This window comes from Mus pahari, chromosome 2 (assembly GCF_900095145.1).
Source record: "Mus pahari chromosome 2, PAHARI_EIJ_v1.1, whole genome shotgun sequence".
Classification (NCBI taxonomy): domain Eukaryota; kingdom Metazoa; phylum Chordata; class Mammalia; order Rodentia; family Muridae; genus Mus; species Mus pahari.
The window spans coordinates 34,188,435-34,204,651 of record NC_034591.1 but is presented as its reverse complement, the minus strand read 5'-3'; the positions used below and the strand labels follow the sequence as shown (position 1 = coordinate 34,204,651).

The following is a 16,217-nucleotide window of genomic DNA, read 5'->3' as shown; positions in this document are numbered from 1 at the left end:
GTATACTTTTCTATTATTTTGAATAAAACTTGCTTTCAATGTATTTTTTTAATTATTTATCTGACTGTACGGAATATATATTTTAAAATGTCTTCGTTGACTATATACAGCTCAGTAATTATAAAATGTACAAAAGTACTTCCACAATTTCGAAGTAATTAATTGACTTTTCATTACTCCTTCAGTACAATGGCAGTACGTGGGTACTTGAAGCAAGTGTCTACACACAAGCAGTATTTCAAAGTGACAGAGAGGTTGACTGTCAGCTGTTCCCAAATGGCCAGCCTCCTGATACCATGCATCTGACAGCAGAGAGACCCTTGGCAAAGTTGTTAAAGGTAACAAATTCAAGATACCATCCTATGCATAAATAAAATTTCATAGTGAATTGATTAGGCAGCATTTAGAAAAAAATAATCTTATTGTAGAACTATATCTCATAGGTATCTAATGATGGTTACACATTCAGTAATTCCAAGATAATGATCATATATAATGGCACTTGTCAAGTTTGTGGTCCCTATGAAAATGATTCATGCACTATGAAGGTATGTATTTTTACTTTTTCACAGAATATAGTACATATATCCACATGTCTTTTGCATGTTTTTGTGCTTTTCCCAGATGTATGCTAGAAGTCTAGTTAAAAGTTAATGAACTTCCTGTAACTCTGGTTGATTAAACAAGGACGGTGTTTTCTTCTTTTAATGTCTTAAAGTGGCAGACTACTTCTCCCTGATACTTTGAAGGAGGGGCTATGTTAAAGTAATAAACATGTGTAGTTCTAGCATTTAGGAGATGGAGGCAGGAGGATCCGAAGTACAAGGTTGTCCCACCCTAGAGAACAGCCTGGGCTACATCATACCTTGCCCCTTTTCTCTGTACCGCTCCCAAAGAATCAGAGAACAAATTTCACATTTAATTATTCACTCATGTGGTTCTACATCCATACTTTTCCAGTAAGATTTGTCATTGTGCTTAACTAACCTTTTTGTAACAATTTGTATTTGAAAAGGATTTATAATATGTATTTAATGCTTTTATTGTTTTTGTTTGCCTGTTTTCTGGTTTTAGCTTTCCTTTGCTTATCTAGAAGGCCTCTTACATGGAAACTAATAACCGGATAAACACCACGGACCTAGTATCAGCCAACCCTTCAAAGCAAAGAACATAAAACCAGTGTACACACATAAGAGAACAATTTGTATACTGTTTTTATTTTCTTGAGATAAGCACTCAGAATGTGTCAAGAAGAAATGTTAGTTGTTGAAAACTTATTTGGGTTTTATTTAATCTGGACTATTTTGTCTCTGCCTGTTTAAAAATACTTTCAAAGCTGTCTTGTCCTCTCAGGCTATTTGTTTTATTTCGTAGAGCACTTTAAGTGCTAGCAAAGGAGTTGTCATAAAATGAGCAGAAATGGTAAACAAGTGTGAGCCTTTTGAAGAAGCCAAGAGATGGCTGCTTTCTCCACGTGCCAGCATTGCTCTCAGGGATGCCTTGTAACTATGTATTATGAGGTGGAGTGATTATGCTGTGGATCTGGGCTGGTGGTAGCATTTAAAGGACGGAATAGGCTACAAAGGGAAATAGAAGTCAGTTGTAAATTTATATCATTCTTTCAACTGTACAGGAAAATGTCATTTTTTATTAATAAAGCACTTCCAGGAGAGATGACAGAGAAAACATTGGGGCTGTGTTTCCTGTTACTCATAAGCTATGCATAGTATTTCATGACTTTCCTGCATCATCTTATACTTCCAAAGTAATCAGTTTTATTGCTGTTTAATACTATGAATAATTTGTTCTTGAAGACGTGTTGAGTTTATGAAAACTATCTCCAAATCCAAATATATATGCTGCTGTCTTTCTGTTTCTAGATTCTATATATTAAGCATAGAATATCTTATTGATTTTTTTTCAAATTCTATTAGAATAATATTTGTATTATTGATGATATCTGCTACACTGACGGGGATAAAAATCCTACCAGCTCTTGTTTGATTTGTAGACCTCAGACTTCAAATTCTACTTGGTCAGTTTTAGATGGTAAGTTCTGTTTTATTAATTCAATATTTTTATACAAAAGTTTTAGTGTTATTTTAAGTCATAACTGATATTATTGTTTTTGAGATAGATGAACAATGTATTTAATTCAGAATCTCTCATTACTTCATAAACTTATTTGCTTTAAAAAGTCAAAGAACAGGATTATATAATTATATGTGGTCTTGAATATCAAATAACAAGACTTTGGCTAATAGTAGGTTCATATGTGTTTATATCAAGTGATTTCATAGCTCTTTTAATTTGTGACTATACCTTCCATGGTGGTATAATGATAAAACTGATTAATGATGTATATCTTAGAACTTAATCTAGTAGTAAGTGATATAGTACTATATATAATTTATGTCACCATATGCTAATAGGCTATAAGATATGTATTTTAATATTTAATAATGAATATTTGAATACTTCAAAGAGGAAGGAAATGGGAATTCTTTATTAAGATACATATAGTTTCCTATATCTAACTTGACTTTGTTCAGTTTTATGGCAAAAAGTTCATCTATTTCAGCTCTAATAGACTTGGATCTATCATTTGATATTTAAGATATTTAGACTCAGTACTCTATAAAGTGCCTTTCAATCCCCCTCTTCTGTGACTCGATAAATTTGCATACAAATGAGTTAAGGATCCACTCTCCTATCCAAAAGGTAACACAAATAGTGGACTCATGTCATAAGATCTTCACTTTCCAAGCTTACATAATTTCCTGTATATGTCTGAGTTCTGTCTTTATGTGAGATCAGGCATTATTAACTACATGGACTAGTAAGATGCAGCAAAACGTGACTCTCTGAGCTTGTATAACCTTACCTATAATTATATAACTTTATATTTACATGCCATTATTTATGTAAATTCTATTACTTTATCAGATTTTTTTTCATATTCATTGTTTAGCCACAAGATTTACAGAACATGAGCCAAAGCCACTGAACATTGGAAGGACAATAGCTAGAGTGATAAAGAAAACGGAGACTGCCTTCCAAGTTGGAGTCTTTGTTTGTTTGTTTGTTTGTTTGAGATAGAATTTCTCTGTGTAGCTCTGGCTATCCTTGAACTCACTCTGTAGACCAGGCCCTAACTCAGAGATCTGCCTGCCTTTGCTATCTGAGTGCTAGGATTAAAGGTGTATGTTGCTGGTGAGTTTTTCTTTTTAATGGTTATGATATGACTGATTTGTGAATATCTATCATGTTTAGTGGTATAAGTAAGCAGTCTTAAAATAGGCCTCATGCGAAGGGTGAGGGAAATAAGGTCAATAACAAGGTAGCTTTCAAAATTATACATGGACATATTGGGAGATGGACCTGGGGTGTCTTAGCACCAGTGCATCATGTGTGTACATGATATGCTTACCGTCCAATACCATCATATAGTTGGATCTCTTACTTATGTTTAGCTAACAAGCGAGGAAAGCACATATGTTAAAATAGAAGATAGTTAAAAAGTATATTTTAGAATGTTTTCTGAGTATAAAGAGAGCATTCCTTATTCTCAACACAGCTTCAGTAGGGTGTGTGTGAGTTGGGATATCAGAAAGAGCTCAGGGATAGGGGTTTGACCTGACTGTTCACTCCCAGTTGTTGTAAATGGGGAAGTAAACAGAGTGAAAGACGTGTTAGGATTTGGATGAGGAGTATAATCATAGACAGTAATGGGAGGTGCAGAGGGGAAAGTGAGGCTGAGAGTACACACAGATAGAGAGAGGCACAGGGTCCAAGATACTCAGGATGCCCAAGCAGTGGAATGATCAACAGAAAATTATTTAAGACGAAAGGGGAATGCGTCCAATCTGCAGAGTGTAAAACTGTCTGCATGTGCTATGCTGTATCCTAAGTATTTTTAGACTAGGCTCGCAAAACTGACCCTGAACCTGCCAGTCACTTTTACATTTACATAGAATGGAATGTCATTTATGTAAAAAGAAAAAAAAATAGCAGCTCATAGAACTTTAAACAGAATTAAGTCCTTATTAGGCGTTGGTCCCTGTGGAAACTATCAGAATTCTTTCCTTTTCTACGAAGGTACAAGGTTAAATTCTTTCTCTATTACAGATAACCAGCCCCCCGTGATTCAAACACTGCAAGACAAATTAGAGGCATTTTATGGTGAAGACTTTGAATACCAGTTCATGGCCTGGGATCCAGAAGGCTCTGAGATACGCTTTACATTGGATTCTGGTCCTGATGGAGCAGCTGTTTCCTCTGAGGGACTTCTTACATGGAAAATAGAGTCACAGACTCCTCAGACGTTCACTCTCCGCCTTAAGGATGATTGTGAGGCTGAATCTACAGTCACAGTGAAGGTCATAGTTATATAAATGTCACTGGCTCTTTTACAAGTACAACCACTTTGTTTTAAATCCTAGCACGAGACATAGTCTCAATGTCAAAGGGCAATGGAGATATTAAACTTTGCACGTTTGTATTACACGTTGCTTGTAAGAGCATAACACCTTTAGGATATGCTTAATAAGCCCCGAAGCATGGGTCTAAGTTGATAGCCAACATCATGCTCTGTACTAGTAGATAAGGATGAGTATCTCACACGTTTCCACTTCCAATGAAGTCCCGACTAAAATAAGATTGATAATTACATCTTTTTCCTTCAAATGAGAGAGTCTTACATGCTGAATTAGAAACCACAAATACAGAAAGAAGACATGAAAGAACTAATTGACATTTTTTCCTTCATTGATATATGTAGCGTGTCTGCCACGAGGCTTAAATTCTTATGAACTTGTGATGTGCATGTGCTCTTGAAGTTTTGCATGCACGTTTTCACATAGACACATGTGATGAAAGGTAACTGCTTGACCATATTAGCCTAGCAATTGAATTTATTGTTTGCTCTTAAACTGCGATAACATGGGTGGCTGACTGCCTTCCACATTACTGATTTTGTTTCCTAGTGTTGCGTTTGCATTTAGAAAGGGATGATTCTATCCATGGGGTATGGTGTTACTTACCTAAAAATTATATCCTTGGGAAGATGAGGAAGGAGGAATATAAATTCAGGGCCACTTGGAACTATTATTGAATCTATTTTAAAAATTAGAAAATAAAAACAAATTGTTGTACTCAGAACTTTTCTAAAATGTATTCCATGAAGCACCTATGTATTAGCTTTGCTCTTGAAAGGGGACATGATTTTTTAAACAAAAATTTTACAGGGAAACATGACTTGATCATCCATGTCACATAAGCCCTCATGCCTTTCCTGATTTCATGGAGTGACAACTAAACATAATTTTATGCAAAATAACACATCCAATACTTTTCTTTTATAGGTGACTGTGAAATCTTGTGACTGCTTGAACGGTGGATCATGTGTGCCTGACAGAAAATTTCCTCCAGGAAGTGGAGCCTACCTTTGTGACTGCTTGCCTGGTTTTTATGGTGATCTTTGTGAGGCTGAAGCTAGTGAGTGCCAGTCCAACCCTTGTGGCCTTGGTGAATGTTTTAGCGGCTCACACAGTTACTCCTGCGACTGTCCTTCTCAGCTCACAGGTCAGTTTGGGTTCCTCGTGAACTAAATGAGAATGGGAATGCATTAGACAGAAAATTTCCTTAGAATATTCTTTTGGGAAACCATACAAATCTATGTTCTTAAGGTTTTAAACCACATTTTTAAGAGTCTGGTAAAAAGGAACACAGACATAAACACTGCATATGTTCTGATAATTTTAATTTGTGAACTACTTTCAAACACTTCTGTACTTTAGCTTTCATATATTCTTGGGATTTTGTCCATTTTATGATTCTGACAGCAATCAAGGAAACTCAATTGCATATGTATAGGCATTTCTACATCTTTTTGGCAAGTAAAGTACATTTAAGTGTATTGGAAGAGGTGGCAGAAGGAGCATGTAAACCAGAGAATGTGGAGAACACCAGGAGAACAAGCCTCTCTAAATCAACTAAGAAACACTTGTATGAACTTACAAAAGCTAAATCAGGAAGCTCAGGGCCTACACCGGTCTGCACCAGGTCCTTTGGGCATATATTCTAGCTTTCAGTGTAGGATTTTTGTGGGAATCATAATGTGCGAATGAACGGGTCTCTGAATCTCATACCTTCATTTGGGGTTCATTTACTTCCGTTGGTTTGTGTTGACCAACTTCCACGTGATGCTTTTTGTTTTATCGTTCTATATTTTATTTTGTTTAAAAAAAGATAAACATTTGCCTAATATATATATATATATATATATATATATATATATATATATATATGAAATTTAATGTAGACTAATAAAACTATTTCAGGAGAATAAAAATTTTATCACATAAGAAGTGCTTTATTAGTAGTTTACTAACTTAGAGACATCATGGGTTAAATCAGTGTTGGGAACAAACAAAATGCAAGCCTAGTCACTAATTCATTACTTGTCCTAAAATGTCTGATTCCAAAAATGAACACACGATAATAATAAGCCTTTAATTCATCAAAGACTTGAAAGCCATGTATGAATAGCTTTTTGGGTATAGAGATATAATATTAGATTAATATACATTCATTGAGCTGACTTTTCAAAATAAGCAGTTTTAACATAGATGAGCAAAGCAGAAAATTTAATGCATTTAACCTTTTTATTATTTTAAAATTATCACTTAGACATATGAATATAGACATGTCATTGGTTTTATTTTATGGTCTATATTTAAAATTATTCAAATATTAATTTCCCCCAACATACATGTATAACAAGGACTCTTCTTTCATAATATGAATTTATTCATTCAAATAAGATGCTAAGCATATCAAAGTACCTTATTGGAAAAATTTTGACTTTTTAACATGTAAAATTAAAATTTTTAGAATCTAGTACTTTGAATGAATAAGTCATTCTTAACATTAATGAAAAACATTCTAAACTATCATTTGAAAAATTCAAGTTTTTAAAGAAAAATATAAATTTTATAATTACATTATGTAATTATATATCATATACTGTAATTCTTACTTCATATATTAATCGACTTGTTTCTTGAGGCACATCTTGTTGTGTTACTTATCCTGACCAACTCAATGTCTTCCTATCTCACCCTACCTGGTGATGAGACTACTCACCATATTTATAGAAAGAAATAAACTTACATGTGTGAAGAGTTGAGTGTTTATTAAAAGAAGTCTAAGTGATTTTATATTTGATTGTATAGTAGTTTTTAAATAAATAGTAAATGTATTTCCTCAGAAGAGTTATGGAAGTGCTAAATAGAGAAGCAGGAGGATCTGACAGACATGTTCCAGGACTCAAGAGGCAGCAGTATGACAAATTTTAGTTTAACCTGAGCTACATAGATAGTACCAGGAAAGTATAAGTAATAAAACAATGGGATGTTAGACATTAAATAATTTGAACTATTGGTCTGTTTCCTATAGGCAAGAACTGTGAGAAGGATGTAGATGAGTGTGAATCCTGGCCTTGCTTCCCAGGTGTGGAGTGCATCAATGTCTTTGGTTCCTATCATTGTGGTCCATGTCCAGAAGGGTTTCACGGTGATGGGAACACATGCCATGGTAATAGCCCTTGCCTGCTGCTGTGTTTTGTGCTGCATTTATCTACTTCAGGTCACTCAATAGCATTTTCTTCCATTCATCTGTTTCTTCAGAATATATGTTTCATGTTACACGTAGAACTAGATGCACAGGATAGCAAAGTGTATCTCATATGTCCTCATATTTAATTGGCATGTGTCAGCAAGAGAGGTGACTAGTAGCTCCATGGTGCCAAAAAGATGCTGCTTTGTATATTTTAAATGAAGGGCACACAAGAGGCATCGTTCCTACCCGGAAGGATAATGGAGGACCTTAAAAGAGGCATGGATTGAGTGGAAAGAGAGAAGAGGGTTGGGGGAGACTGAGAAGACTATATATATATGAAGGTCAAGAGAGAGGACTGAGTTAAAGATGAGCTCTTATGGTTATTATCCAAGAAGACAGAAATTTTAGAGGGAAGGGGACACAAGAAACTGAAGGTCATCAATACTTTAAAAGTGAGTTCCAGAGATCAGCATTAAAGAACTATGTATGTGTTATATTTAAGTGAACAAAGAATCCTCTTGTCCCGGCATTCCCTGTGCTGGGTCATATAAAGTCTGCAAGACCAAGGGGCCTCTCTTCCCAATGATGGCCGATTAGGCCATCTTCTGCTACATATGCAGCTAGAGACACGAGGGGGCGGGTATGGGGAACTTTCGGGATAGCATTTGAAATGTAAATAAAGAAAATAGAAAGAAAAAGAAAAGAAAAAAGTAAGAAGAAAAGAAAGAAAGAAAACAAGTACAAAATTACAATACATACTGCACTGTTTGTTCACAAAAAACAAAAAGATCCTCTTCTCAGGAGATATTTACCAGTCACCCAATCTTAATATCAAGGTGGGATTATACATCAAGGTAACAAATAAGAAAGCCTGTGAAACCTCCTACTTGTTTTCCATAAGACTAAAGTAATTATCCCTAGAATATTGTTGTGGAAAGGTAACAAGTGTATAATGCACCATGAAATATTTTCTGTTCTTTCATAATATCTGCAATTTTAAATCTTATATTACAGAAAAAAAACATTGAGAAAATAATATTTTTCTAATTCTGGAGTATAGAAATTCAAGAGCAAGGGTGTAGTTTAATTGCCTTCAGGAATATTATCTTCTTGCCCATCAGACAGTAGTGCCTACAGGCCTTTCCTCTGTGTGTGCTTTCTGGGTGCTCCTGCCTCTTCTTAGAACAATTATCTGCTTAGGGCAGAGATGCACTTTCTCACCTTGTGCAACCAGAATCTCTTTTACAAAGGCCCTCTCTCCAGACACAGCTGCGTTTAGGGTTCACACTTTTACAGATGAATTTTCAGGCATTCAATTCATCTAAATCTGAGGATTTGTGGGGAAAAAAACTTAAATTAACTTTGATCTAATTTCCAGTAGTGAAGTCCAAGGGACTCACAGATCCCAGATTATGACTCGTCAGATTTGGTTTGCATTAGTTGAACTCTGATATGTTTGACCTACTGATTTACAGTTGAAACAGAGCTTTTAAAATGACTTTACTACAAAACGGTGGTTCTCATGAGGTCTGACAAAATTGCTACTGAAGAAGAGGATGGTAAGACTGCCAAAAACATAAAACTCATATTAGGCCAATAGATGAAAATGTCTCCAGTAAGTCCTGATCTTGGATCAGGTCTAATACAGAATATTTCCCAATTGTTTTCCCTAAGGCTAACAAGTTGTACCTCAGTTATTTTTACTTTTAGAAAGATAATCTGAGAGTTATATAAGGTAACTTGAACTACCTTTTCCCTTGCTAACCTCCTGACTGCTCATGTATATATTGTAGGAAAGTGAGCACAGAGATTTTCAGGGAAGCTTATTAGTAGATGGATATTCCACAGCTTTCAAACCTGTTAACCTTCTGTGTTACCTCATGTGCCCAAGTATGTTGCACATTCCTTGAAGGCTGGAACACTATGATGACTTTTTATCACTATATTGGTTCTTAGTCATAAATGTTATAAACCACAGATAAATGAATGAATAACTTGTTATCAAACGTGGATAGGGTAGAACATTAATAAACATTCTGATGAGCGTTTCTATTTATTTCTTTGCTCTTTAGACTTGAGCTTTCAACCAACATCAATGGAGCCTTTACTGACGAACCCAAGCTTTACTCAGAGTCCTGCAACAACTTTCAATGAGTTCTTAAACTCAATAGGCTCATCTCAGTTATCAATAAAATCAGTTACAACTCAAATGGATAATGGGAAGAAGGGTGTTTCTCATCAGACACCAGCTTATGAGTATGTGGATCATGATCTCAGTTCAGATCTTACTGTTGAGGAGCTTGAGGTTCCAGCACACAATGGTAGCTTTGCAAGCATCAACCCTAACAGTTCTTTTGACCAGGTAGATCCTGTCCAGAGCACTATTCCAACAGTGACAGGAGGGCGTAATACTCACATTAGCAAACCTTTCCAAAATTTCTCCGGGCGAGAGTTTACATCATTGACTACTAAAGCAGCAATCACTACCTTGTCAGAAAAAAATGGATCAACCAAAATATCCAACTGCACAGAATCATCTTGTTTCCAGGGTGTTTCCTGTGTGCCAACCACAGGTGGTCACTTCAGGTGTGGACGCTGCCCCGTCGGGTATTACGGAAATGGTATCGCTTGTAGAGGTACTGTGAGAATTTTTCACCGTACATAATGAGAACTACTCACTAAAGTTTAAGTAACTAAGAAGTACTTCTTTGCTGATTTCTTCTCACTCTTCTTCCTTTAAAACATTTTGGGAAAAGTGAGTTTTCTGAATTGATTTTTAAAAATTACTGTCACTATTAAAATTATCAATACTACATAAGTATTAATAATACAGCTATACCCACTCTATTGTAAGTTCTATAGTAGCATTCTGTGTTAACCATCATATAATCTATAATAACCTCATTTTGATTACTATTTTTCATTTGTACAGATGACAGCGCAGGTCTTTGTGAATCTAGCTATCTAGTATCAAGAAGCTAAAGAGATGAGACCCAGTTGTGAATACAAACCTGATTAGGATTGTGGCCCAGATTCTTGTCAGTCCACAGTTGGCATGTAACACTTTAAATTGCTAATTCTGACATTATTGCTTATTTTCATAAACTGAGATTTTCTGTATTGCCTCCAGCACTTTTGATATCCAAACAATTTTACAAGCATTGTTTATATGTTTGCTTTATATAGTCATTCTTTTTGTTTAATACAAATACAAATTTTGGCTTTGGCAATGAAGAAACTGTTTCTTGGGTGTTTTGCCATTGCTTTGTTAAGAGTAACTGCAACTTTATGGTTAACAAAGACATCCTATATATTGTGGTTAAATGAGAAGTGTTAAAGACCCAGTGGAATATGTCAACTGACTCGAGATGTTCAAGGGAATCTACTCCCACTAGCTTTTGACTTCCTGGAACATTGCTTTTTGATTGAGCATCACTGTTCATCAATATTTAGTTTTATTCCATCTAAAGCTCCACTGTACACTGTCACACAAGTGGATGGATGGCTGCTTCCTCTACTACAAGCTGGGTTTATTAGAATAATTGCCACACAACGTGCTTCTTTCTTAGTCTACTGATTATTTTTCTCAATCTTTCTAATCATGAAGCCAGTATAAGGAAAAGAATTATGGGTAAATGTAGTAGCTGTACATTTAATATGCCATTAAAAATGTTCACATTAGAAAACTTCAGGGGCTGGTGAGATGGCTCAGCAGGTAAGAGCACCCGACTGCTCTTCCAAAGGTACAGAGTTCAAATCCCAGCAACCACATGGTGGCTCACGACCATCCTTAACAAGATCTGACACCCTCTTCTAGAGTGTCTGAAGACAGCTACAGTGTACTTANANANAANAAANAAAAAAANCTTTAAAAAAAAAAAAAAAAAAAAAAGAAAACTTCAGATTAGGGGTTGGAGTTCACTAATGAACATGGTGACTCACAATCGTTATAACTCTAGTTCCAGGAGATTCTATGCCCTCTGGTGGACTCTATGGAAACTGCAATTTGCCAAACACCCACAAAATAAAAAAATTTAAAACCAAAAAAAGAAAAAGAAAAAGAAAAAGAAAAAGGAAAAGAAAAAGAAAAGAAAATTTGGCTGGGTTGTGGTGGTGCACACCTTTAATGCCAGCAATTGGAAGGGAGGTGGATCTCCCTTTAAGTTTTAGACCAACCTAATATGTAGAGCAAGTTTCAGGACAGTCAAGGCTACATAAAGAAAGAGAGAGAGAGACACAGAGAGAGACACACAGAGAGAGAGACAGAGAGAGAAAGACACACACAGAGAGAGACAGAGAGAGAGAGACAGACACAGAGACAGAGACAGACACACACAGAGAGACACAGAGACAGACACAGAGACAGACAGACAGACAGACAGACAGACAGACAATACACACAAACAAACACACACACACACACAAATATGCTACAGTTTAGACTTTCTTCCTTGTTTTTTTTTGTAGCATTTTGTAGACACTCCTGTGGAAGAAACAGAGAATGTGTTGCCCCAAACACATGCAAATGTAAACCAGGTTATACTGGTTCCAACTGCCAAACTGGTAGGTACATGATTCATGAGTTTGTGTAATAAATTTTATTTGATAACCAATATTTCTAAGCCATGGGCTTTATTTTTATGTAGCCATCTGTCACCCTGTTTGCAAAAAGCATGGAAAATGCATTAAGCCTAACATCTGTGCATGTCCTCCAGGGCATGGTGGAGCAACCTGCGACGAAGGTGAGAATTCCAATTATAGCCTCAAATATGGAACTAAGTACAGTGTCATTTCCTTGAAAATATTTTTAAAGGATAAATTGTCTTGCTGTGTTTTTGTTAGTGAGTACTCCTCAGTGCTTGGGTAAAAGCTCACATTTTAAAAAAATATTCATACTAATTCTTTTTAGGGGGACTTTTGTTTTTAATTTGAAAAAATATTAACTGTACCGGTGTTTTGTCCAGTGTATGCCTGGACACCATGTGTATACAACGTCTCCAGAACAGAGTGTCATATTTCTTGGAACTATACTTACAGGAGGTTGTGAGCTGCCATGAGGAGTATCTGGAACCTGGCTTATCTGGAAAGCAGCCAGTGTCTCTCAATTGTTGAGCCATCTCTCCAGCCCCCAACTTTAGACTTTTAAACACTCCTACTTCAGAAGTCATAGACCCAAAAAGTAACTGTTTCTCTTCCAAAATCTTTGCTTTTTGACATTTAGGTATTTGGGGAAAATAATCATTTTAATGACTCATGTATTAAATGCAAAACTCAAGGCTATAAGATAGTAAGAAGAAACCTAAAAGAGGACCCTAAAAATACTACTGTAGTCATATACATCCTGCATGGTTTTGGATGAATTATTAAGTAGGAGATCTACAAAATAGAACTGATAAAAGTAGGTGCTTTTTAAAAATTAATTAGTTATTTTTAAAAGTTTTTGAGACTGAATTATAGTAGGTGAATCACATAATTGTGAATGATCTTAGAACCCTGGTAAATGCTTTAATGACTTAGAAAACTACAAAGCAACAGAATAATTTTGAAACTAACAGAAGTCTTCAAAACTAATACCAAATGAGACTAACTATGGAATATATAAATCTATTTTTGAACAGAAATTCATATGTCCAAGTTCACATTTTAGAAGCTGAAGGTCAGGTATTTTTTTTTCCAATTAACCAAAGTCTTCCTAAACCATTCACACACCAGCAATGTGTTTTGTAATTTTCATGTATAAACCAAAACGTGGTGCTGATTACTAGGCTTCAGAATTGTAAATCCACATAGTGGATTCCCACAAAATAGTAACTACACAGTAAAGGGAACTGAGTTTAGCCTGAGTTGTTCTTATAGTGGAGCTTTTTTGCAGACACACTTTGCACATGCATGTATACTGATTACTGAAACCTGACTTAATGCTATTTGTGTTTGCAGAACATTGTAGCCCTCCTTGTGAACATGGGGGCACATGCTTGTCTGGCAATCTCTGCACTTGTGCTTATGGCTTTGTAGGACCAAGGTGTGAAACATGTAAGTAAAGCTCTCTTACGTTCTGCCATAATAGACATCTTCCTGGCCGAGTTGGTGGCTGTCGTGCTAAATAAAACAAACCCATCCCTCAGCAACACTGATGCACTAAAGGAACCAGGGGTTCCCAGAATGGAGGTAAAGATGTTTAGATGGGTGTGGCTGTAATCCTGGTATTTGGGAGGCTGTGAGGGGAAAGTTATAAGCTGAGGAGTAGTCCAAATTATACATAATGAAACCGTGTCTCACAAAAAAATAAAAGAGCTTTGCTATGAATAGTAACATCTTTTTCTTTGAAATAAGTGGAAATTAAACTTATTAATTTGCTTATAAGTTTATTTTATTTAATTTGTATCTGATTATGTTCACCAGTTATTAATAATTTTCCTAAATAACTAATTCTTGTTTGATGCTATTAACTTTCTAATGTCTCTATCTCTATGAGCAAGAACCTGAGTTCTTATGAATGAATTATCCTGGTCTTCCTCTATGGTTAAATCCAATTACTAGAAATATTTGACAGTTACAAGCTGAATTTGTCTTTCTTTTGTCCTTGTTCCATGATTTTAGTGGTCTGTAACAGGCATTGTGAGAACGGAGGTGAATGTGTTGCACCAGATATTTGTCAGTGCAAGTCTGGCTGGTATGGACCCACCTGTAGTACAGGTAAAATCAGAATTATGGACAATAGAAGTATCAACAAATAGAAACTTCAAATGTCCCAAAGAGTCACATCTAAGTAACAAAACTGAGCTGACAGGCAAGATAGGAGGTGGTTATGAATAACACATTTTAAAAATTTGTACTTTTCATCCTTACATTTTTTTTCTGTTGTGTCTCTGGTTGCATATGTTATGAAGATCATATGCCCCAATACAGGGGAACGCCAGGACCAGGAAGTGGGAGTGGGTGGGTTGGGGAGCAGGCGGGGGGAGGGTGTAGGGGGCTTTTGGGATGGCAATTGAAATGTAAATGAAGAAAATATCTAATAAAAATAAAAAGAGAAACATAAAGTAAACTATGTATTACAAGTGAAAGCATTAATTCTAGCAAGTGGAGTTTGGAAAAAAAAAACTGTGTCTGTATGCCTTAGAAACTGGATAAATTCTAAGCTGAAACTAGAATTAGAAGTGCTTTCAAAGCAAAACATTGGTGACAAAGCATCAGACATCTGTGCATGGAAGGCTTGAGTGAAGTGCCCCTGTTTTATTTGCAAAGTGATAAAGATGCGTGCGTAGCCAACACTGGTGCTGTTGAGTTGAATTTGCCTCTCTTAGCCTATAACCATTACCAAAATCATTCTAAATTTTAATCATGCTCACTCTGCAGTCTAAGTTTTATTGTTAACATTATTAGCATACCAAATAAACACACTGACAAGCAATTACAAAGTTACTTTGCTTCCTTTCATTTGGTAAAGTCTGGAACATTATTGGTTCCTTTTACTTGTAGTTAAAATATACATACCAACATGCTTCCTTCTGTCCACCTGTGCCTCATTCAGTCTTAAAATAACAGTGCTTGAGACCTCATTTTCTTCTGTTGTTCATTAGCTCTATGCGATCCCATTTGCCTCAATGGTGGTTCCTGTTATAAGCCAAACACGTGCCTTTGCCCAGCGGGATTCTTTGGAACACAGTGCCAGAATGGTAAGCACTCCTTGTACATAAGTACAAAAGGCAAGTAGAAAACTAGGGATACAAAATGGGAAAGGGAAGCTCCTCAGAAACACATGTCAAGTTTCAGAAGAAAAAAGAGAGACTATGTTCCCTTTGTTTCATAATATAATGTAGATATGGCCATGTAAACCAGCTAGGACAACTGTATCAGACTTGTCAATTATTCAACATATGTTAGGTAAACAACCTGGGCATGGTCTGTGAACTTTTGCCAAGCCAAGATATGAAACAAATGTACATTCTTCTAGTACAGTTCACAATTAATGATACTGTTTCCATTGCTCTCAATAAAATAATTTTGATACATAGTTTATCTAATAGCTAATGTTTTCCTGTGACCACTCTTGAGTTTAGATCCATTAAACATTTTTGAAATGCATCTATGTATAGCTCTATGCAAAATTACATATTTCTTTCATTTTTTTCTTTATTTTTTTATCATTTATTTAAGATTTATCTATTTACTTTAGGTATAAGAGTACGCTGTTGCTGACAAACCAGAAGAGGGCATCTGACCCATTATAGATGGTTGTGAGCCACCGTGTGGTTGCTGGGGACTGAACTCAGTAGAGAAGAGGCATAGGAACTTGGAGGCACAACATAGGCAGGGCCAGGTGGGTGAGGAGGAGTGGAAAGTGGAGAGCAAGGCTAGTCAGTGAGGCAGTAGGGAGCATGTTAAGTAAGATCTGGAGAGTGTAGCTGAGAGTCAGAGGGGCAGGGGGTCAGGAGCAGCATTAAAGTGGTGAGAACTGGGGTGGGGGTGCAGAGGGAGAGTCAGAGAAAGAGAGAGAGAAAGACAAAGGGAGGGAGAGAGAGAAAGACAAAGTGGGGAGAGAGAGAGAAAGGCAAAGAGAAAGAGAAAGAGAGAGGAGGGGGGAGAGAGAAATA

General features: G+C 36.1%; 1 protein-coding gene across 1 annotated transcript in view; it reads left to right on the top strand.

Annotated features, from left to right (window-relative positions):
• Vwde (von Willebrand factor D and EGF domains) overlaps positions 1–16,217 on the top strand; it is a 65,289-nt gene that overhangs the window by 40,184 nt on the left and 8,888 nt on the right. The window contains exons 14-25 of the mRNA XM_029535438.1: positions 186–338; positions 444–548; positions 1,935–2,049; positions 4,129–4,379; positions 5,364–5,583; positions 7,459–7,596; positions 9,693–10,256; positions 12,088–12,183; positions 12,267–12,362; positions 13,558–13,653; positions 14,221–14,316; positions 15,204–15,299. Of these exons, the coding sequence (XP_029391298.1) occupies positions 186–338; positions 444–548; positions 1,935–2,049; positions 4,129–4,379; positions 5,364–5,583; positions 7,459–7,596; positions 9,693–10,256; positions 12,088–12,183; positions 12,267–12,362; positions 13,558–13,653; positions 14,221–14,316; positions 15,204–15,299 (2,026 nt within the window). The remainder of the gene's footprint in view (positions 1–185; positions 339–443; positions 549–1,934; positions 2,050–4,128; positions 4,380–5,363; positions 5,584–7,458; positions 7,597–9,692; positions 10,257–12,087; positions 12,184–12,266; positions 12,363–13,557; positions 13,654–14,220; positions 14,317–15,203; positions 15,300–16,217) is intronic.